This window comes from Anopheles merus, chromosome 2L (assembly GCF_017562075.2).
Source record: "Anopheles merus strain MAF chromosome 2L, AmerM5.1, whole genome shotgun sequence".
Classification (NCBI taxonomy): Eukaryota; Metazoa; Arthropoda; class Insecta; order Diptera; family Culicidae; genus Anopheles; species Anopheles merus.
This window is the reverse complement of record NC_054083.1, coordinates 20,409,626-20,431,486: the sequence shown is the minus strand read 5'-3', so window position 1 is coordinate 20,431,486 and position 21,861 is coordinate 20,409,626. Positions and strand designations below refer to the sequence as shown.

Below are 21,861 nucleotides of genomic sequence, written 5' to 3'. Positions count from 1 at the left end.
GTTGCCTAAAGCCACTTCTCGAACTGCGAGGAAAAAGAAAAAAAAATACTAGAACGAAGCTCTGAGGGAAGTTGATAACCCTCCAGGGAACTGTTAGGCTTTGTGCTTGTTCATGCATTTAAATTTATTTTGCCTCGACTTAGTCGTCGTCGGACTGCGGCCGGAAGTGAGCTTCATCCCCTGGCAAACGCAGGACGACCCTTTTTTCGGTCGTCGGTCGCGAAGGGACCGCATTTGTTGTAGTATCCCTAGCGTTCAATCCTTCCTATCCGCGGCACATCATATTTAGGTCATCCTTAGCTCTGAGCTCTGCCGCCGTCGCCGCCACCCGTGCGGTTCGTGACTGCTGTTGTCAGTTATTCTGGCCTCAACCCCCTTCCCCACCTCCCTGCCACTGGTGTGTCAATAAAACACGCACCGAAGGTGGGGACGTCCGGATGAAACGGAGCGTTCGGATCTGTTGATGTTGTTATGATTCTGTCAGTGGTAACAGTTTTTTATGTGTATACAGGCGCAGTCTTCCTGTCCGTTGTCGCGTAACGAAATTCGGTTTGGAATTCGCTCCAGCCAGACCCCGTTTTCGACTCGGAAAAATCACCCCCGGTTTGTGTCGGCTCCGCTCGATGGCTGCGTGCAGCCCGCCCTCTATTCGGCCGGGCGACATTTAACCGCACTGTTCCACCCCATTCGATAACGTTAACGAATAAGGATAGATTTTATTTGTGGCAGTCTTGCATGGATATGAGACATTGCCGGGATATGGGACCCAGTAGTGACAAGTGGGCCGGCAATCCCCCGAAGCGTCGCAGAATCACTAGACGCCGGTTTTCGGGGCAAGTCCTTGTTGGTGCGTACAGGCTGATGGAAACGTGATGGAATATATGCTCTGGGTTCCATCGCCCATTCCACTGTTTTTCTCAAGGGAGCGAACAGTTTACTCTTCATCCCATGAAGCGGCGCTGAGGTTGTGTTTGTACAAATCCCATCATAAATCCATCTATTTATCTCGGTCTGCTGAAAGCAAAAACAGCAATCTGGGAGGATGACAGCTGGAGCCATGAGTGGGCTGCTCTGCTTCCATCTCCAGTCAGCTCAACTGCGAGGGGACATCTTCAAGCGGGAAAAGGAAAGTACACTTAAGCGTGTCCCCCATGTAACCCTCCGAGCAGATGCTTTACAGCAGTATCGTCTAGTCTGTGAGCGTTGTGTGATGTGTCATCTAAATTCGATCATGCTCTCTAGCACGCTAGATGTTTCAGCTATGTTGCTTTTTTGGTGTGTGTAGGACGGCAACTGACTAGCAAAAGAAGGGAACGCAGCGATGACAGTAACGGTAATGAGAATTTGATTTAGCAAAATGTCGTTCTAAAAGGAGCGTAATCTTCTTGAATCTGCTACAGGGGAAGGGAAGCAAAAAAAAAGGCAAAAGAGAGGCTATATTTCGTTGACGATGCAATTCGGAAATGAAATCATGAATTTTGATGTAAAAAGAAATTACCACTGAGTGTCAGGTATTTACGTGGTTTGGCGCTCACCGTATCCTTTTAACGCGCATAGATAGACTCATGAAGATGCCACCTTCACGCCCAAATTTACTTTCAATTTCTTGTTGCATACAATCTTCAATGAATATCTCTACGGGGTTCCATTTCTGTAACGATGATCAGTTTGGATGTTTGTTACCATGAAAAGAGACCGCATTGGAGATATCATCTAGCATAGCAATTGTTATTGTCACCTATTCCTGTACCCTGCTATTGTTCGCTTTAATAGTTAGTTTAAACGAAGCTTCGATTTCCCATTTGTGGCCATTAAATATGGCCTATGGTTAAATGGTTTTGTGTGGTTTTTCCATCCCCATAAAACCATGCTCATCTAAACCACCGCCCAAAAACGAGGAACATTTGGCTAGCGGGCCTGTAATTACTATTGGGGACTAAATCGCCACCCCAAAAGATAGTCTGAACTATTCTGCCTATTCTGCCTCCGGTCATAAAAAAGTGTCCATTTTAACCGACACCAGCTCGATCTAGTGCTCGAAGGCCCCAAAAGAACCGATCGGCAAACTCCTAACGACCATCCCGGAGCTGATGTGTAGTACAGCATCCCGGTTTTAGTTTTTGCCATCATCAAAAGCAATTAAAATTCAGTTACAACATGTAGCCATATTCACATTCGGCGTACGGTTCCCTCCGATCTAGCGCCAGCTGGTCTCGTTCGTGGGCATACATGCGGCGATATGCTCGGTCAGAGTTTTACATGTCTGCATGCCGTTTTGCAGATTGCCACTGCCGGGTGTCCTGTTTGCCTCCGGGGCAGTTAGGCAAAGCTCATTTTCACATTTTGTCACGTACCAGACTTAGCAATGACAAAAAGCATCTAACACACACACGCCCACACATATGGACGGGTTTTAACACCACAGTGCTTCTGTGCGCTTCGGTTTCAGTGTGGTCGAATGTCCTTTTCAATTCTATTTTTTCAACGCATCAGTTGGCAGGAATGGAGAGTTCGTAGCATATGGACAAGTTTGTGAAGGAATGCCAAGAAAGCTCTTGAGTTCTTGGGGAGGAAATCATTCTTATGCTATGTTATGTTTTCTTTGTGATCTAAAATATGAGAAAGAACGCAAGGTATGAACGTTCAACAATTGTTTTCAAGGTGTAACTTTTAAGCATCCATCTTCCTGGAGCTTGGAAGTCTTTACTCACAGAATCCTACCTGGTACCAGTATACTGTTTCTATCCTTTTTATCCTCTGTTTGTCCTAACGATGCGCAACCGGCGACCATTTAACACCTCTTTCCAACAATTACCCCTGGAAGGTATGCACTACGCAGTACGTTTTCTGAGCATCGCTTTAAAAAGCGACATTTGCGACGGTTAAGGAAGCTTTCCAGTTTTTCTACAAGCCCAGTGAAACTGCTACGTAGTGTCCGTACCCTCTAAGCACACTGAACAGTCAAGAGAGTGTTTGTTTTACGTACATGTTGTATACGTCTCTGCTTATCTTTTGCAGCCAAACCAACTAAGAAGCAAGCGAGCATTCGCATCCTAGTACTAAGTGCAGTGGCACTGCAAGGAGTGTATCGTTCCTAGAGCTAGGTACTCCACACGGCATGCATCCGTCCTTGTGGATGTAAAAAGTAAGCAACTTGCTTGAGGAGGGAGCCCTTTTTTTGGCGAGAAACATCTCTTAAGTTACCACCCACAGCGCGTCGGACGGTAGACGGTAGTACGACCGTTGACAGTGAAGGATGTAATTAAGAGCTCACCAGTGGACAGCACCCTCTCGACGGAAAATGAAAGAAAGGCTTACAGTTTCTGCTACTCATGAATTCTTTTCTTTCGCAATGATTCACTTTAGAATCATCTCGAGTCGTTGAACCTGATGCACTTGTGTGTGCACACCAAACTGCTTAATTGAGCGGTGGAAATCCGTTAGATGCACTTACTTTCTGCAGATAATGTAGTACCGTGGGCAAGGAATGGGGTAACGTCGCGTGGAAGCGTCATGGCGGGAATATGGCGAAACGGATCCCGCTCGCTCAGCTCTGTGTGCAAGTACAGTGTCCCGTATAAGGCACGGTTGGTCAACCATGGTCTCGAACTCGATGTCCGCGAATGGCGGCAGCATGACACATGCCGCTGATGTATCGCACGTTGGTGATACGGTGTAGGGCACGTTTCACGTTTGCACTTGCCTGCCGTTTGGCCATTTCTGGTTTCACATTCTTATGTCCAAATCGTGGGAATAGGGATGGATGAGGACTTTTTTTTAGCTTTGCTTTGCTGGGTATTGTTGCTGTACGGTTGCTGCTGTACGGGATGTCTCCGGCATGTCTCGGACAGATCGCTGGTTGATAAATGGTTTCTTTATCAAAGAGAGTGTAAAGATCCTATCCCGGACGGTACGTCCTGATATGGCAGAAATGGGTTTTCTACTGAAGCGATCGTTCGTTTTGTTTTGAACCCGTCATATGATCTTGTGATGGACAGGTAGTCTAAAACTACCGCTACGTTTGATGCGTTACTCACACACACATTCCATTACATTAGATTGAACGAATATCATATCACAATGACACATTGAGTTTAAAGTCGCAAATGGTGTAACGAATGTTCCAACACATATTCGTAAAGTCTACTATATCTTCAAAGATTTTGGCTTTTGTACATCGGCATACACCATGCTCCAGTACCGGATATTCAGTGAAAATTCCGTCAATGATGTTATTTCCATCCCAAGAAAGGAAACCTTAAGCACGTGCAGCAGCAAAAGCAAAAAAACCTTCAACAAGGAAGTTCCATTTGTCCATATTTCAGTATGCGGGACTGCCAACACCAGTAGACCATTACTGGACCGACAGCACACCGGCCGGTACACATCTATCTAGGCTTCTTCTCGTCTGGTCTCACCTCGCCGTCCGCTCTCCCCGAGTTTGCCGAGTTCGGCATAAGAAAGCATAATGTCACAAAGATTTATTTTAGGAATTACACCGCCGTCTTTCAACTTGAGTGTTAGTGGCCTCTCCCTCACTCAACACTGGTAAGAGCTACACGAGCTACACCAGTCCAGGCGCGCACCGTATCCATTGCTAGGCCCCCCCAAAATGGAGACCCTACTTTGAAAGCGCTTACGTGGAAACGTGTACGGAATAAACGAGCTTTTCCTTCTTCGGTCAGCAGTGTAGCTGGTTGTTTTCCTTCCCTTTCCAGTACCCTTTCCCGTCGCAAGAACCCATCTCCCCCGTTCAGTGGAGGATATATTCCACCGACGTGTCCACTTTTTCCCCCCATTTTGGTCAAAACGGGCCGCCGGCAGCAGCATCCAGAAGCCAACCGCTATGGCCATTCGTGTGAAGGATGAATACATGACGAATTGGGAACGAGAAACTAAACCCGACCTCCCCGTGTGCAGTTGCAGCTTGGCAAACCCGGCTTCTTTCTCCCCCGGCTCGGATAGCATCGGTGGACATTATTGTCCCACCGACTTCAATCGGCCGACGTACGGTGGTAATGTCTTCTTTGCACCAGCTTTGCAGCCACCAGTTGCAATGCAATACACCTCCCCAACACTAAATGCGCACTGCAAAAGACCATGAAAATCGTGCCCTCCGCTCCTCGGTATGCTAAACCGCGCGCGCTGGAGGGAACGACGAAACTCGGGTTGATTCGTGAAGGTGATGTTCAACCCGACTTTGGGTGAAACTTCTTAACCCCATCTTGGGCATCCGGGGCTCCTTTTTTTGCAGCTTTTTAGTTCTTCATGGTCGGTCAGCTGCACAGGGGAATTGTTGCTAAAAATAACACAAATCCCCCTTCCTCCCGTCGCCTTCCTGCTAACGGAGAACTTGAGTGCCTTGGGTCACGTTTGGAGGAATTGGGTCCCTTCGGACTGGTAAACCCTAAAAAGGGAAGAACTTGCTTGGAAGGCGGAGGAAAGAATTTGATCTCACTGCTGTCCATACGTCCTGCGTCCTACGCAGGCCACATCACACACAGTGGCAGTTTTGGTATCGTTCGATTGTTGCTGGCACTGGCCACTTTTGGGTATGAAGAATCCATCCTGGGCCCTAGCCGGGCATCATCTCTAAGACCGTTTGTTTTCTTTTCTCAGTCTCTCTTTCTGCCTCGTTCCGATTCCGTTGGAATGTTAAACGAGTACAGTTCGATCGATCTTTCTGTTCGTTTCGATGGAATGCAATTCTATTGATAAGATGGCCCCGTGAAGAAGGGGACGTCATGCTGTGGTTGATGCTGCACTGTGGCTAAAAATATGCTTAAACTTACGTACGTACTAACTCTTACCACAAACACTGACACATTCCTGGGCAAGCGTGGAATTTGCCAATGGCATTATGTTGTACGTTTTAGGTAAAAATTGTAGTGCAATTTGCAGGAGGAGGGGGTTTAGTTTTATCCAGCATCCGGCAAATAATTGAAAGCACCAATTCGTTGTCAAATTTTTGGCGGTGGCATTCGCTATCCTTCACATGTGCACCAGCGGTGGTATTCACTGTCATGTTTGGTGGTGCCGTTTTGCAATTTATCTTGATATGGAGGCCCTTTCCTTCGGCGAACGATTTGTGCGGCACTTGTCTTGCAGGCATTTCAATTGATGTTACAAATTTGGTTTAAATTGATTTTTGTGGCTACCTTTCCGATTTGGCTGGTGGTTTGGCATAATTCTTCTGTGGACAACAAATGGACGTGAATTTACGGCGGCAGAACATTCTTGAGTAGCATTAGCAATTTTATTATAAAAGCCTGTATCTCCCTCGGAAGGGAACCACCACCAAAAGATGACTTGTGACTTTTCCTCTCGTGTAGTTTCTTATCCAATCGGAAGAGGTTAGTTTCTGCCACATCGTTGATACTATCGGTTCGTTAAACATTCGTTTTGCGGTGCGCAACTGTTTTGCGGCCGGACTGGAATGGCGGACAGGAATTTCTCCTTTTAATATCATCCGTCATCTGCAGATCTGCCAAAAGGGGAGGGAAGTTGATTTGAAGAAGAAACTCTCCACCATATGGAATCAATACGTGACCTCTTTCACCGCTATCTTACCCTCAATTTTTACTGCAGAAAAGAAAATTCATTTTATGTAAATTTTAGCCCATCGATATCAGCATATGTTGGAAGGGAGAGGAGACATGCTGCACGGCCCCAAGAATCGAGAATCAATTTGAAGATAACAGTAAAAGTTGCTTACTAGGAGGGGTTCTCGTATCGATTTTTGTGTTGAGACTTTCCCTTTTTTCTTCACTTATTTTGTGTCCTCGTCCTTAAAAATAAGTGTTCTTTCTGTTTGGTTTTTTTTCTAAAACAATAGTCAAACGATGTTCCAAATGCCTGTCGGTGACAAGTTGGACACTTTCAGTTAAACAGAATTGGCGATTTCGATATCGAACGATTTGTGTTGTCTTCCTACTTAAAAAGGCATTTCTTTTATAGATATGTACTTTCAACGGGGGTAAACCCTTTGCTTCTACGTGTGTTTGATTTTTGGTTCACACTTAAACCTCAAAGTGGCTATAAACATCCATTAGAAGCATTATCCGATGGGACATTCTTTGAAGGAAAAGCCATAAAGAGGAGCCAATCCGAACCGAGCACCAGTTTCAGTTTGGCCAGTTTCGTTAAGGAAGAGGAAAAGTTGCAAACATTCCAGACGGCGTTTTGCTTGCATCCATTGATAAGGAAGCAAAACTTCATCTCTTATGCTTTGAGACAGAAGTGAATGTCCTTTTTCGTTCGTTCATCTCGTTGAACGTGTTCTTGCGAAGGAAGAATGGAAACTTAAGTTGGAGGCTTCTTGTTCATTGGAATTGCTCCAACTCAAGCTGAGTTTAGAACGAACGTTTTCTAGTTTTGAAACATCTCTACTCTAAGGCTATATCACAATGGGCAAAAGGAATAACAATCCTCTATGTACACCTTCAGCTCTAACCATTGCCAATGAAGCGTACATTGCAAGCTTCTCGTATACTTTCTCCAGTTCAGTACAAACAAGAATCTCTCTCGCTGTTGGCACTCTCCCCATACCATCACTACATATTTTTTGTCTTTCCCCACCCTAGGAAGAAAGAATGTTTATTATTCTACTAACGAGCAAAATAATTCTACCAGCTATTTCACCTCTTATTCCGTCCTCCCCGGCAAGACACGACGTCGCGCACAGGGGAAGGATGAGTTTCTTTGCGCGAAAAGTGCAATCATTTGTTTCGCGCCATGTGTACGACAGGACAGGAGTTGTAGTTGTAGGGGATGGAAAGAAGCTGACGAAAAACTACTCACGTTGGAATTTCTCTATACACCTTCGCCCCATGGCGTATAGGGTTTGAGGACCTCATCCAGGTATCGTTGAACTTGGTTGGAGAATTTGGCAGAATGGTGGAACTTTTCTTCATTTCCTGAAAGATGTTTTCGAAGAAGCTTGATGGTCGAGGTGGAGTGTTGCCGGCAATGCCTTAAAACGTCCAACTTTGAGCAGACGGTGGTGATAAAGGAAGCTGTTTAATCGTACACCGGAGGAAATGAAATGATACTCTAAAGTATTAATCCCATCCCCGGGTTGATGGAGAAAAAGAATGAAATAGTACGCGCAGCGGAAGATTGTTTGCAGCTGGTTGCTGGTGCAGTTTATGCAGTTTAGCAAGTGTAAAGGGGAGAAAATTGACAAACTTTTATACGTTTATTAGCTCCAACTAGATCGTTTCCGTGTGTGTGAGTTGCGCTATTCGCTTCGCTTCAAGTGAGCCAATTAAAAACACTCGGAATTGGAAGGAAAAATTGGCGTCCAAATTGCTGTCGAATGGGACACGGTCAGTGTCGTGAATTGAATATTTGATGTCGTATTTAATATCGTTCAGTTTTCTAACCACAGCAACATTGGAACAGTAAATCATAATATCTTCCAAAACAGGGAAAACACATAATCCAAGATCGTTTCGCATACGGGATGCTTTGCTTTTATTTCTAGCAGAGAATGTATGGTACATCCTTAGCTCTATCGTTTTCCGCAAAATAAATGCACAACACACACATTGTTGTTGCGGTATCAGTTTTCCTATCTGGCGCGCTTTGCATTTGTTTTTCGGTGCTGTTGTTTTGCAATAAAAATGGCACAGTACGTAAGATATGCTGCTACTGCTGCATACGAAATTGCACCGCGAAACGTGATTTATTTCGGCGCCGAGTGTCGGATAACAACGAACCGGTTTAAACTGAAGCGATTTTTGGGAGAGGAAAAAAAGGTAAAAATCCCATTTTCTCTGATACTACGAACCATGAGAAAATATGCAAGATTTAAGCTATTTCTTTTCCACTACGTTGAATATTTGATGTGCCACAAATGGATGATTTGTTTGGTTTTTGTTTGGTTTGGTTTGGTTTGTCTCTATTATGTCCTCTAAACTAAACGAGTTTATATCGCGTTTGCTTCAAATATTTGGATATTTTTAATCTGGCGCATTAGCAACTGCACTTTCATTTTGAAATGAACTTTCTTTTGGTGGGAAATAAAATGCACAAAAAATAATACTCAAATGGGAACTTCGACAGATGAGATATCAAGTGGCAGCTTGCTGCAGTTCGTTACCTAATTTATGGAACATCATCATGTGGCTCTTTAAGGAAGTGTGTTTGCTCGCTTGCGTTACACTTTTCCCGGAGAGTTTTCAATTTTTTCGTCCATCCTTCTGAGGTGGATGTAATCAAATTGACAAATTCCCCTTTAGAAAGATGTGGTGTAGCAAAGTCTGAACACACAATCACCACCGCGTTCAGCCAATGTTCGAAAACCGATTACATTCGGATCGATTGCATGATTCTTCTGATTGATGATGCGCACTAGTAGCTTTTTTTCTTCCTTACGTTGCTCATTACATTGATGATTGCATTGCTTGCGTTAGATTGAAAAATTGAGTTTGATTAACCTTACCCCAATGCGTCGGTTGATAAAAAATGTAGATGCATTGTACATTTTCAGAAGAATAAGATGATGTAGAATCTTGCACAACTTCACTTTTAAATTGAAATTGTAGTTATAGCAGTTCACCATAAAATTGAAATAGTATTTTTGAAGATTTTCCTTCAAAGATTAGAATGTCTATAGGAAGGCTCCTACTGTAAAGTGGTCCTCATTTACACAGATTCTAACTCTTTGGTTCAAACGGACCGCTATGGTCACGGGAATCTGACAATCCTCCGAATCGCACACAGCTGCACAATTTTCTCGCGCAACGTAAGTTATTCAGCAGCTCACTTTTTCTGCAAATTGAAAAAGGAATTTCCATTGCACAATCCTCGGAGAGCCCCTTTCTTCCATTTTTAGGTGAAACGAATTTCCCAACGTACCCCTTTTTTTGCCCGTCGCGAACAAAGGAAAACAACCGGAACACATTACACACTACTGCTCCTCCTCCTCCTTAGGCACTCTCGGTGCTGCCTGTGATGAATCCTTAGCACGATGTAATAATGAAATTATAATGATACGGCGCCACTCGTGCACGCATCTGCACACCACCGCTCTGCTCCGGATATCCCCAGGAGAATCGCTCGATTTGATGTTGATACCCCTTTTCGCTGTTGCCCGCGCGCGCTTGGAAACATTTCAATGGAAATTGCGTCGTACTCCTTCAGCTCGTCGTGTTTATTGAACGGGTAAGGGGGAGGCATTGGGAAGGGGGATTATGGGAGATTCGAAATGGATGGGCCTTATGGACAAACATGAATCCACACAGAAGGCGGTAGTCCTTTAACCCTAAACAACTTCGCCCAAAACGCTTCCCGCCATCGATTTAAAGTCCCCCCGGGGGTATGTGGAGTATGTTAGTCGGTATAGCGAAAAGGCAGAGGATAAGGTATGCTGGGATATACTGGCTTTTCTTTGTTGAATGCTGTACACTACATGTTTTGCAATAACATGCAAGGGGAATGATCGAGAATATACTTATTTGTGCATTGATTGCACATATTACGTCTTGCAATGAACAGTGTAATTAGACCACGAAGGTTAATAAAGTGGTTTGGTTGCGCAAATTGCATACCCTTTAGGCGTTACTCTTAACACTTAATTCTGTCTCAATTTTTTTCGCACAAAACATAGCATTTGCTGATTTTTAAACCAAAAGCACCGTTTTTAAACTCAGCGAAACAAAAAAAATGCGACTTTTGGTCGGAGATATGGTATTTTACCGAAATTCGTTATATACGCCTGAGTGATATGCAATGTTTCTGACAGTTTTTGAGTCATGTTACTAACGTATCATAAAAAGGTTTAAAAAAGCACACGTCAAAATGCCAACAAATTCTCGCTACCTTGCAACGCGCATGGTAGGCAATTCAGATGATTTTTATCATAAAAAACCAAAAGCAGTCGAAAAAAAATATATAAAAGGCTACGAAAATATAAATCAACGGTAAAGTCCAGCAGGGAACGAACCCGTTGACGACCAACCGGGGACATAAAAATAAGGAAAGCATAAAACAGCACTGGCATAAACATTGGACAGCAAATCGTGCATCCTAGTCGAACAGAGCAGAGCAGTGAATTGAATTGGAAGAGAAAAATCTGCTTCAGTTAGTATGTTCGGGCGATTTTTTCCTCCCATATCATGGGCACACTACTACTGGCCAGCTATCCCAGTTGCGTAGCTACCGTTTTCTCCTGTACGTGTGTGTTTCGTAAAGCATACATCAGACCGGAAAGCAACCTCCCTGTATAAACGCAACTACACACTATACGAAACCGCTCTTCTAATCCGTCCGTACAGTTCCGCGTCGTAAAAGCTATCGTCAATGGATCGAGCATTAGTTCGTTTGTCGGTGGTAGCAAAGCGATGCGATAGTAGTAGTAGTAGTAGTCGTCGCCGACGTCATCGTAACATCGTAGTGCCTTCCTGCCCCATCCTGCCGTAAATCGATCTGTTGTTACTGAGTCTGTTTACGAAAGATTTAGCAGCGAAAGCAACAGACCCGGCGGTGGGGCAGAAATTTAATGGCGAAATAAATCAACCCCATCGGGAACACTCCGCGGACACACGGAGCTTCATTTGAGTTCATTTTCTGATAGCTATAATGAATGGCGCTGTGCGGTGGTCGTGTCTATTTCGTGTGTGGGCTTCATCGAGTCTTAGCACTGTGAACAATATTCAATCATGATTTTCTTCTTAGTGATGGTTTTGCTTCGTTTTCTTAGCTTTCTATGTTTTATTTGTTTTGTGCCATTTTTTGCTCTTCTTTTCTTTGCTAATGTCCTTTTTTATTTGTTTTTATTTCTCTATATATGCTAGATTGATTCTCTTTCTGTTTTATTTAACATTTCATGTTATTCCTCGTCTTTTGGCACTAATATTTTGCATAGGTTCATTATTATTTTGAATTCCTTGTAATGTTATAAGTTGTTCTTAACTCGTTTTATTTTTCATGCTTAAAAAAATGATTGCTTTCATCTGATAAATTTCACCCATGTGTGCCTGTTGAAGTCTGTTCCTTTTTCTATTCAGAAATTGCGAAAGAACTTAATAAATTAAGTAAAGCCCGTCGTCCTCCGTACGTTTTATCATCACTGTCATCACAGGGGGAAAAATAAACTCACATGAAAAGTGATACTATTTCCCATCGTCCCGGTATCGCATCGCTCGCTTAACTCTTTTATTTGTCACTTGCATCACACACGCCACTAGCAGCCGTCTGATGCACTTTCGAAACACGGATCCTGCAGCCAGCGATGCACAAACAAACTGAGCAAAAAAGCAAAGCCTTCGCAACTAGCACTTTTCTGGGTGGTGGTGGGCCAGGCGTGAGCTTGAAGTGCTTGCAAAGTGTTCTCTCCCCATCCCCACTCACATCGCAAGGGCAAATGGGGCGTAACACCCAGAAAGGACACGTGTCCTTTTCACGTCCGACGGGGCAGCACCGTCTCGATAATGCGGCACGATGGCGCAACAACATTATGCCATGCTATGCCGCCATGCCATCGGTGCAGAGAGAAAAGTGTAAAAGATCTAGAACGGAATGTAAAGCGAAAGTGGAAAAAAAAAGAATCGCTTTTCGAGTGGCTAGACTGCAACCAGACGAAAATGAGATACGAGCCGACGAGAACGACTCTAAGCGTTACAGGGACACCAAAGTGTCGCTAAGAAATACTTTCTTTTTTTTTAGAAAGCATAGAAAATACTCTGTGTATGTGTTGCAGACAAGAATACTTGGGACGTAACTGCAGCTGCAAACGGTTTCAGCATTTTTACCCTCCGTTCCATGAATAACGCATTGTGTGTTTGTGTGCGACATTATCCTTTCGGAGAGACACACGAACGCTGGAGGAGAAGGCAAACATAATAAAAACATTTGTGCAATGTAAAACAATTATCCTTATCGTTTGTTGAGGATGAGGTTCTCTATCATATGCGCGCACCATCTGCTAGTAAGACTGGGTGGATAAGCAGCATGATTAAATGAATCGTTTTAATAGTACGGGCCTTGCAGACGATAGAGTTAATGATTTTTTTATTCATTCACGAGTAAACGTTTCTAATTTTGAGTGAAATTAGTTATTTTGGTGCAATTTGGAGGATTCTTTCAAACGTTTCCTTTTTTGCGTTTGAAAATCATTAGTTTACGTTATTCGCGTATAGATGGCACCACAAAATTCGAGGTAGTATTTTCATCGAATTTGTTATCATTTGTGAAACTTGCTTATTTGCTTACATTTAATCACAAAATAAATTAAAAATTTATTTAACAAGATCTGTAAAAAAACGCACAGTTAACTTTGAAATTAAATAGTAACCTTAAAACAACTTAACTTCCTAAACATCGCCAACGGACAGAGCAGTAAAACATCGCACACCATCGTGCACGTGTGCGCAGACGCGCGACATTTTCCCGTATCCAAGGAGTTTTCCCTCTACTCTCGCCCTTTTTCTTCCCGCCTGCTAGGAACAAGGACGAAAGACAATTCTACACACCGTATTGCTTAGCCAAGCGCAAAAGAGACATGAGATACGGTTGAGGATGAAAAAGGGAAACCTCCTCCTCTGCCGGACGATAACACACACTCTACTCTTGGTATACACGCACAGACACGGTGGTGTGTAAAAGACGCGTCGTGTTCGCATTAGTGTAGTAACCTTTCCCGGAAGCAGAGTGGCAGGAAATCGTGCGAAGAAAGTCATTTTTACTTGCCAAACCAAAGCATTTGCGATAGGTACTTGTTTCTATTTACGTTTGCACTACAACCGCGGGACCAAGTTGCCTTTTTGTGGGAAACGAGGTTAGTTTCAGGAGAAAACAATAGAGTAAGTATTGTGCAGAAGTTCCGATTGTCTAGCAGCAACAAATGGCGATGAATGGAGTGAAATGATTGATTCCTTTTTTGCCATTATGTCTCCTGTGTCAAAGTCTGTCTGTGTGTGAGTGTAAGTGCGCATGTATTGAGCGCGGCACCAAACAAAATCCGGTGAAGGAATGGGGCATTCCGACGACAGAAAACAGACAGTCTGAAACGATGAATTTTTCATCCAACATTTGATATCAAAACACGATCCTCTTCTTGCCACTCGTACGAAATTGAGTAACAGCTTCACTTTAGGGCCGCGTTGAACGGTTGAATGTTACGTTAATATGGCACTTTTCAGTCTCAAGAGGCTAAAAGGAAGGAGCCGAGCTGTTATTATCCAATCAACCATTGAATTGGTCGCTTCAAAATTGCCAAAAAGGGCTCTCTCCTCCCCATTTAGTGCCGGCAAGAAACGTGAGCCTCACCACGATACAGCTTGCTGCAACTAGCAAACAATTGAATATCAAACCAAGCAGCCAACCGTCCACAACAGCAGTCCACGTGCGCGCGCGCGCGTTCTTCTTTCGCGCAAAAGTTTCTGTTCGCTTTCGTTTTTCCTTCTTTTTTATCGTCACGATAATCGTTGGCTAAACCCTCGCTTTCCGTCCTTCTTTTCCACCGCGCAGGTTCTCACACCGCAGAAATGTGGCGACGTGTATCTGTATGATCTGCTGCCCCCGTCATCGGTCCGCGCATCCTCCAACGCGTTCCATCATCAGCAGCAGCACCATTCGGCCGACGCGCTCGATACGTACGACGTCCCGAAGCCAGCCGTACCGATCGGAGCGCCGACCACACCGGGAGCCGGGTACGATCCGCACCATCCCCATCACCGCACCTCCTGGGCATCCCGTACCCCGACGTCCCACCCGCCGTACGGTCCGGGACACCCGCTGGCCGCGCACCTGCACTATCCCGTCTCGCCATCCGCGCTGTCGTCGCCGTCGTCCTCGCTAAGCTTCCCGCATCCGCACCCGGCCGGGTACCACCACCAGCTGCATCAGCAGTATCACCACCACCACCCGCACCTTGCCACGGGCGGCTACCGGATGGAGGAATCGTACGACGTACCGCGGCCGCTGCTCTCCCAGCAGCAGCACCTGACACCGAGCAGCTCCAACTCGTCGCTGCTGACGTCGGACAGCTTCAGTCTGTCCTCGTCCAACCGTTCCTCGCTGGCCAACATGCCCGACTACGATGTGCCGCGGCGTAACCCTGTCTCGGTGCGATCGACACCGCCACCGCCGGCCACGCCAGGGCCACAATCAGGGGCAGCACCGCCCGGTACGCCCAGCTTCACTGCCAGCCACCATTCGATGTCGATGTCGTCGTTCAGCAGCATGTCGACGTACGATGTGCCACCGTCGCATGGCGGCGGACCGGGCTATGTGTCGGCGAAGCTACACCAACAGCAGACAGCGCCGGCCACCCCGAAGGAACTGCCGCTGGAACTGTCCTCCGCGCTGGAAACGCTCGCGAGACTACAAAACGAGGCCACAACGGCCGTCACTAGGTAAGGGGAACACCCAATTGCATACATTGAGGCGCATTAACCGGCGAAGCGTGTACTGGTAGTGCGTACATTTAGGCGCATTTTACTTTCAAACGAAGCGTGCAGTGTTTTTAAATTCGGTTTCTCGTTTTGCCTTTGCACACAGGTTACTTTCATTCGTGTCCCCTAACTGGAGGGTAAAAGAAAAGCTTGATCCAATACTGATGGACCTCAAGCTGGCGGCGGTGCGGCTGCGAACGGCACTGCACGATCTGGCCGAGTTTGGCGACGGTGCGCTAGGCAACGCGTCCAAAGCAGAAGACAAAGGTAAGGACTCTCATTTACTGTTCTTCCAAATTTCCCACTGAAAAAAACTTAACTATTTCCAATTGAAATCACCCCTCCGGCAGGCTTGGCACAGAAGCTGAAACCACTCGTGAAGGCGCTGCGCGACGCGGACAAACTCGTGCACGAAGCGTCACAAAACCTGGACGCCCAGGGCTGGACCCTGGTAACGCTTCAGCGCCCGGAAGCGACGCAGAAGCTGCAGCAGCAGCTGCCCCCGGACAGTCTCGATCAGCTGATCGCCTGCGCCCAGACGCTCACCGAGGACGTGCGCCAGACCGCCTCCTTCATCCAGGGCAACGCGACGCTGCTCTTCAAGCGGTCCACCTCCACGCCCCAGTCCTCGGTGCCGACCACACCCCAAACGCCGACCGGCACCGGCGGGAAACCATCTACCGGCGGCAGCGGTGGCGAATGGCCCGAAGACTACGACTACGTCAGCCTCGAGTCGAAGGAGGCGTCCGCGCGCTCGAACGCCGAAATTCGGGACGCACTGCCGAATGATCTGAAGAAAAACTTCGAAAACGTGGTGCGCAATGCGGCCGACGCGGCCGCCGCCAGCGTGTCCGAGCGGCCGGACGTGGCGCTCGATCCGAACGACAAGTCGGTGCTGGTGTACTACGCCTCCCAGACGGTGACGCACATGGGCTACCTGACGCAAGCGATCGACGCCTTCCTGCAGACGGTCGAGCACAACCAGCCGCCCAAGTTTTTCCTCGCCTACGGCAAGTTCGTCGTGCTGAGCGCGCACAATCTCGTCAACATCGGCGACATTGTGCACCGGAACGTGTCGCGGGAGTGCATCAAGACGCGCGTCCTCTCGTGTGCCGATGCGCTGTCCGAGGCGCTCAAGACGTGCGTGGCCAAGACGAAGAAGGCGGCACAGAACTTCCCGAGCGTTACCGCGGTGCAGGAGATGGTCGACTCGGTGGTGGACATTTCGCATCTGGCGAGCGATCTGAAGATTGCCATGCTCGAGGCAGTGCAGCAGTAGACGGGGAAGGGAAAGGAAGAGAAGAATTGCGTTCCTTAGTGAGAGAGCGATGTGGGGGGGCCGAACGTAGAGAGGAGTAGGAAAGAGCCAGTAGATCTCACAATTCTCTTTACTTTTTGAGTTGCTTGATTTCACGAACGGCAGGAAAGCGTTTGAGGGGAAGCGCTTTTTTTCTCGGAAAAGTGTAGAGAAAACTGCAGACACAGCTCCTGCTAGTAGTAGTAGTAGTAACGAACGAAAATGCCAAAAAACGAACCAGAAAACACCCCCACAAGCACTCCCCCTAGACTGTATGTGTGTAGCAGTGGGGCACTTTCCCCGCTCACACATGGGGAGAATCCTTTCATAAACCATTGCGTTTTACAACAAATGCCATCCTTCTTCGTCCACTGTGGGTGTGTGAAAGTGGAGGTTGTAATTTACTTGCGTTGTAAATATTGTACATTTTAGTTTGTGTTGTCTAAGGTAAATAGGTTCGATTTCGTTTCTCAATTTAGGTTCTATGTACACACAAAAAAACACACACACACAAATAACAGGCTTCTGTTTTGAATATGTTCTCAATATCGTATCCTTTAACTGGAATTGAAAGACAAAAATGCTCAACCGAAAATGAGCTCCAAAACCAAACCAATCGCACGACTGGAAGACGTTTGATGAATCTGCCCGCAAGCGCATCAAAGAAGCTACTACTTACTTAAAATCAACCAAACTAAATTCAAATGAATATCCCCCTCCCTAAAGCAGTACTACGTATTAAAATGTCGAAATTCCTCCTCCCTATAAAGTCCCACCAATCTCTCCTCTACCATGTCTGTGTGTGCGTGTGTGTATTGTCGGCCAAGAAAGCGAATTCGCAACAGTAGTATTGTCATGTGTCCTCTAACCGTAAAACCATAAGAGAATCATTACAATTAAGAATGAATGAATGTATTTTTGTTTGTTTTGTGTTTTCCTATTCCCTCATACGAGCGTACTTTTTGTCCGTTTATCTCTCCCATCATGATCATTCGATTGGAATCAAAATTGCGATCATAAAACACAGCGCTTTTTTAGGATGTGTGCGCGAATAGTAAATGTGCATTTTGAGTATCCAATTCGCAATAAATAAAAGTAAAAAAAACGAATAAATCCGCTTCTCATACCAAAACATTTCACGAAACGAATAGTCAAAAACAAATCGGAACCAACGAATCAGGCTCAAGGCACACACATTTCTAGAAATAAACCCACAGCGATCCGTTGTGGAGAAGAGTTGAAGGGACGCTTGAAGACGGAGGAGGAGGAGGGGGAGGCAGAATGGTATTCGAAATGCATCGGAGGAAAAAAGTATTCAAATAACAGTAAATTATTCACAATAAATTACACATCGACTCAAAGGCGATCCGAATGAAAAGCGACTCTGCGTTTGTTTCTTTCCTTTCCACACCGAAAAAGGCACGAATTTAAGTTTAAGAATGGAAAAAAGTACCTTTTTCCGTCACAAATTTCATTGTTCTTCGTGTTCTAACCTTCCTCGATTCGATTACGGCTCGTTCGCGCCCCAGCTCCCACGACCGCTCCGGCTAGCAGCAGTGTCCATCGTGTCCCGCGTGCCCATCGCCATGATGCGGCAGCACGACCGGTCCCTTCTGACGGTTCGTTATTATCCGCTCGTCGCCCCCGACGTCGTTCAGTTCGTTCCGTTCCGCCGGCGGCCGGTCGCTGTTGTTCACCAGCTCGGAAAGATCGCGCCGCATCGAGTACGCATCCTCACCGTCCGCGTAGTACTTCGGCTCAATCTCCAGTATCTTAAAGCCGAGCGAGTTGGTGTACAGATTCAGCGCCGCCCGGTTCGATTTGCGGACGTGCAGCGAGACGTACTGCGCGTTGAAGCACTCCACCATCGCTTTGGACGCCTGGTTCATAAGCTTCTGGGCGAGGCCGAGCCGCCGGTAGGACCGCTTCACCGCCAGCGACGTAATGTGGCCGTGTGTGCTTTCCTCGCCCGGTTCCGGCTCCTCCATCTTGGCCAGCACGTACCCCACGATGTTGCCCTTGTCGTCCTCCGCCACGTAGCTGACCTGGGGCCACGTCAGCCCGTGGTAGAAGTAGTACTTCATCTGATAGTTTTCCGGCAGGCACAGCAGATTGCAGTGCTGCATGTTCATCAGATCTTCGGGCTTGGCGCAGCGGATATTCATCTCGAAGCCGTTTCTGTGTGTGTGTGTGCGCGCGCGCGTTTGCGTTACGGAACGGTCGTGGTTGTGTTGCGTGCTTCTCTCGGCTAATCTCTTCGCACCTTCCGGGCACGGGACCGATTATCGGCGTTTATGCTGCCGCCGATTATGCTGCTACCACTGCCGACCACACCGCTACTGCCCGCTGCCGTTGAGTAATCCCTGCCCGTGGCGCTGTGCACTGGCGAATGTTCGTTCGATTGGGCAATGCCGAGCAGCTCGCGGACCAGCTTGAAGCGGGAGAGAAACAGCTTCCACACTAGATACCAACCTGCAGAAAAGGAGCAAAGAAAGCAATGAAAAATGAACGGTTAACAAAGGACTGTTGATAACAAAACGGTGAGGCTACAGTGTACGGATGGGCGGGGGAGAGAATAGTTCACAAACCTAAACAAACTAGCACTATCACTATGAGCACCGAAACGAGCACTGAAAATGCAGCATTTATACCATCCTGCACATTCATGATGATTGCATTGCCAGAAAGGGGGAGAAAGTCAGCCTCTTTTCGCTTAACGATATGTAGCAGTACGATTAGCTAAATATTGAATCTATCACACTTTACGCAGGCACATGCTCGGAGGGCAAACAAATAGTAAAGCTTAGAGCGAGGACAGTGAGTATTATTTTGAAAACAAAATGCGTTGTTAAAAGTGCGTTCGCTCCACGGTGCAGCTCCTGCCTGGTCTGATGTGGAAGCACGGAGTTTTTGTTGCCGATCGTGCCTCTGTGAGATGACAGCACAGTCGACAAACGTCAAAAAGCACAACACACGCACACACCCGCACGCATGCACAGATTCATACAAGGCGCGCTCGTGCGAATTGGAATAAGGAAATGGAACCTTTCTTTATGATCTCATGAACGGAAAACAAACTACGCTGCGTGATTCATGAATTGCTATTAAGTTGGCCTCAACACACATCGATGGTAGAGCACGGGAAACTGGTTCAGATAGCGCACGATAAGCTACACACGGAATCACGCCGGGCAACGAGGTTTCGGTCAGACACTTCAACTAAACGCCAAAACACATTGCTCCACACAACACACAGTTCCGATAAGAGCGGCTTTTGTTACACGCATCGTTTATGATTGAATGAAACAAATATAATCGCTTAAACAGAAGCAAATACCGTAATGGAAACAAATATTTTCCGCACTGAAACTTACCTCCTGCAACTATTTTTCTCCTGATTGCTCCCGTCCTGACAGTTGCGGCATTTGTTGTTGCCGCATGGGCAGTTGTGTGGTTCAGAGTCCCATGCAGCACATCGACATAGTGAAAAAGAGAGAGAAGAATACACATTTTAAGAGGTTTTAATGCCGCTATTTTTACAGAAAAATATGTTCTTCTACGATGATGTTTAATAATCAATATTCTATTAAATTATTTAGTCACTTTTCGATCTATGTCTTTATAAAATTTTAAAATCCTTCCCATGCAGCAACTTTTTCCTTTTTGCTTCACTGTCACCAATGTCAAAAGCCACACACAAAGCTCGCACTAAAAGCAAAACATAAACAATTCGCCTCCGCTCCACGAAATTCCGTGCAAAAATCATGAGTTTTCAAGAGAAAAAGAGCCTCCTGTTTTCATCACTCGAGTCAGCCGAACAGAGCATCGGGACCGATTCGATTCTGCACCAAAATGTGAACGAAACGGACTACAGCCTCGACCGCATGTCGCAATCGCGCACCAAACCGATCCGAGTGGACCGCTACCAGGGCCGGGAGAGCATCTTCAAGCGACCGAACGCACCGATCGGCCGGTGCCTGAAGCGTTCCAACCTGCCGGACTATAAGGTAACGAAACAGCGCGCGATGTTCCAATCCGCCTAATCTTCCGCCACCACCTGGAAACCGTTGATACCCTTTGGGATCGTCCCGTTCGTTTTTCCTCGAAGCGTAACCCGCACAAATGGACCAAGTACACGCTGGAGGATGTGGATACGTCCGATCGGAGCAACACGGCTGCCGCCTTTTCCTTTCTCAAACAGATGGAGGACCAGCGGGAAGCAGCCCACGCTGATGGGGTGGATGATGGGGCAAACCAGCAGCCCCGGGCGGAGTTTTGCAGGTCGGTGGTGCGCTTTAACCGATCCGCACACTTGCGGACCCAGCTGGAGCAGGCGGATGAACCGGTTGAAACGCCCGTCGAAGATAGGCCACAGTTTAACGGTCGGCGTGTGCTCATGCCTGAGTACGTCGTGGGACAGAGAGATCCGAAAAGGGCCAAGCGGACATCGAACCAGCGAAAGGCTGGCGGTGCGAAGCAGGCTGGCAAAGGGGCAGCATTACAGCTGGATCATTTGATGGAAGAAAATGAAGAGGAATCTAATGAGGAAGATGCTGAAGAACAAACAGAAATTGATTGATTGGATTGAGGATGTGGTGTGATTTTTAGTTTAGTTGTAAGTTAATTAACCAGCTCTAGAATTAAGTGTATGTGAAAATAAAACAATAAAAAGGCGAACAAAAAACATGAAAAATGTGGGTAATGTTTTTCAACTTTTCTATAGTAGCTTATATGATATAATTAAGTAAAAAAGTAGGAAATCGGAACAAAAAAACCTTAAATAGTTTTCAAAAGCAATCTGGGATATCAGTTATCAAAGAGAAAACAGAATCATTCATTGATCGGCAAGATAATGTAAGTCACATCTTCGTAAGAGGTTAGGAATCGAAAAAATAAGTTTTATTTACATATAATTTCATACAATTATGTAAAATTAAATTTATTTCAGTTCAACGTTGACGTGAACCACCATGCACCTCCACCTGACATGGAAAAAAGCAATTTTCCATTATTCATTATTTTCAGGAGTAGGTCATTGGAATTGGAATGAGGAAACATGGATGTCCCCAACTGTAGTCTTGGGTTGGACGATTTTTACACGTTTTTACAAAAGCTGTTGTCTAAAAAGCACTCAAAATCAGTCACCATCAAACAAATGTTTGCATT

General features: G+C 46.1%; 4 protein-coding genes across 5 annotated transcripts in view; 2 read left to right on the top strand and 2 right to left on the bottom strand.

The window, feature by feature from the left end:
* Positions 1-17,236, top strand: part of LOC121591594 (breast cancer anti-estrogen resistance protein 1) — a 116,585-nt gene extending 99,349 nt beyond the window's left edge. For both annotated transcript variants that reach the window (XM_041912300.1, XM_041912301.1), the window contains 3 exons: positions 14,473-15,359; positions 15,505-15,665; positions 15,749-17,236. In XM_041912300.1, the coding sequence (XP_041768234.1) occupies positions 14,473-15,359; positions 15,505-15,665; positions 15,749-16,677 (1,977 nt within the window). In that variant the 3' untranslated portion in view covers positions 16,678-17,236. The remainder of the gene's footprint in view (positions 1-14,472; positions 15,360-15,504; positions 15,666-15,748) is intronic.
* An 891-nt stretch (positions 17,237-18,127) lies between these two features.
* LOC121591596 (N-alpha-acetyltransferase daf-31) lies at positions 18,128-18,860 on the bottom strand. Its single transcript, XM_041912303.1, has one exon. The coding sequence runs from the start codon at positions 18,858-18,860 to the stop codon at positions 18,243-18,245; it is 618 nt and encodes a 205-aa protein (XP_041768237.1). The 3' UTR covers positions 18,128-18,242.
* An 83-nt stretch (positions 18,861-18,943) lies between these two features.
* Positions 18,944-20,051, bottom strand: LOC121591597 (small integral membrane protein 13). Its single transcript, XM_041912304.1, has 2 exons — positions 19,284-20,051; positions 18,944-19,167 (listed from the first exon to the last, which is right to left on the bottom strand). The coding sequence occupies exons 1-2, from the start codon at positions 19,360-19,362 to the stop codon at positions 18,944-18,946; spliced, it is 303 nt and encodes a 100-aa protein (XP_041768238.1). The 5' UTR covers positions 19,363-20,051.
* Positions 20,052-20,390: 339 nt separating this feature from the next.
* On the top strand, positions 20,391-21,388 carry LOC121591595. The gene is made up of 2 exons (XM_041912302.1): positions 20,391-20,702; positions 20,804-21,388. The coding sequence occupies exons 1-2, from the start codon at positions 20,460-20,462 to the stop codon at positions 21,272-21,274; spliced, it is 714 nt and encodes a 237-aa protein (XP_041768236.1). The 5' UTR covers positions 20,391-20,459; the 3' UTR covers positions 21,275-21,388.
* The last annotated feature ends 473 nt before the right edge of the window (positions 21,389-21,861 follow it).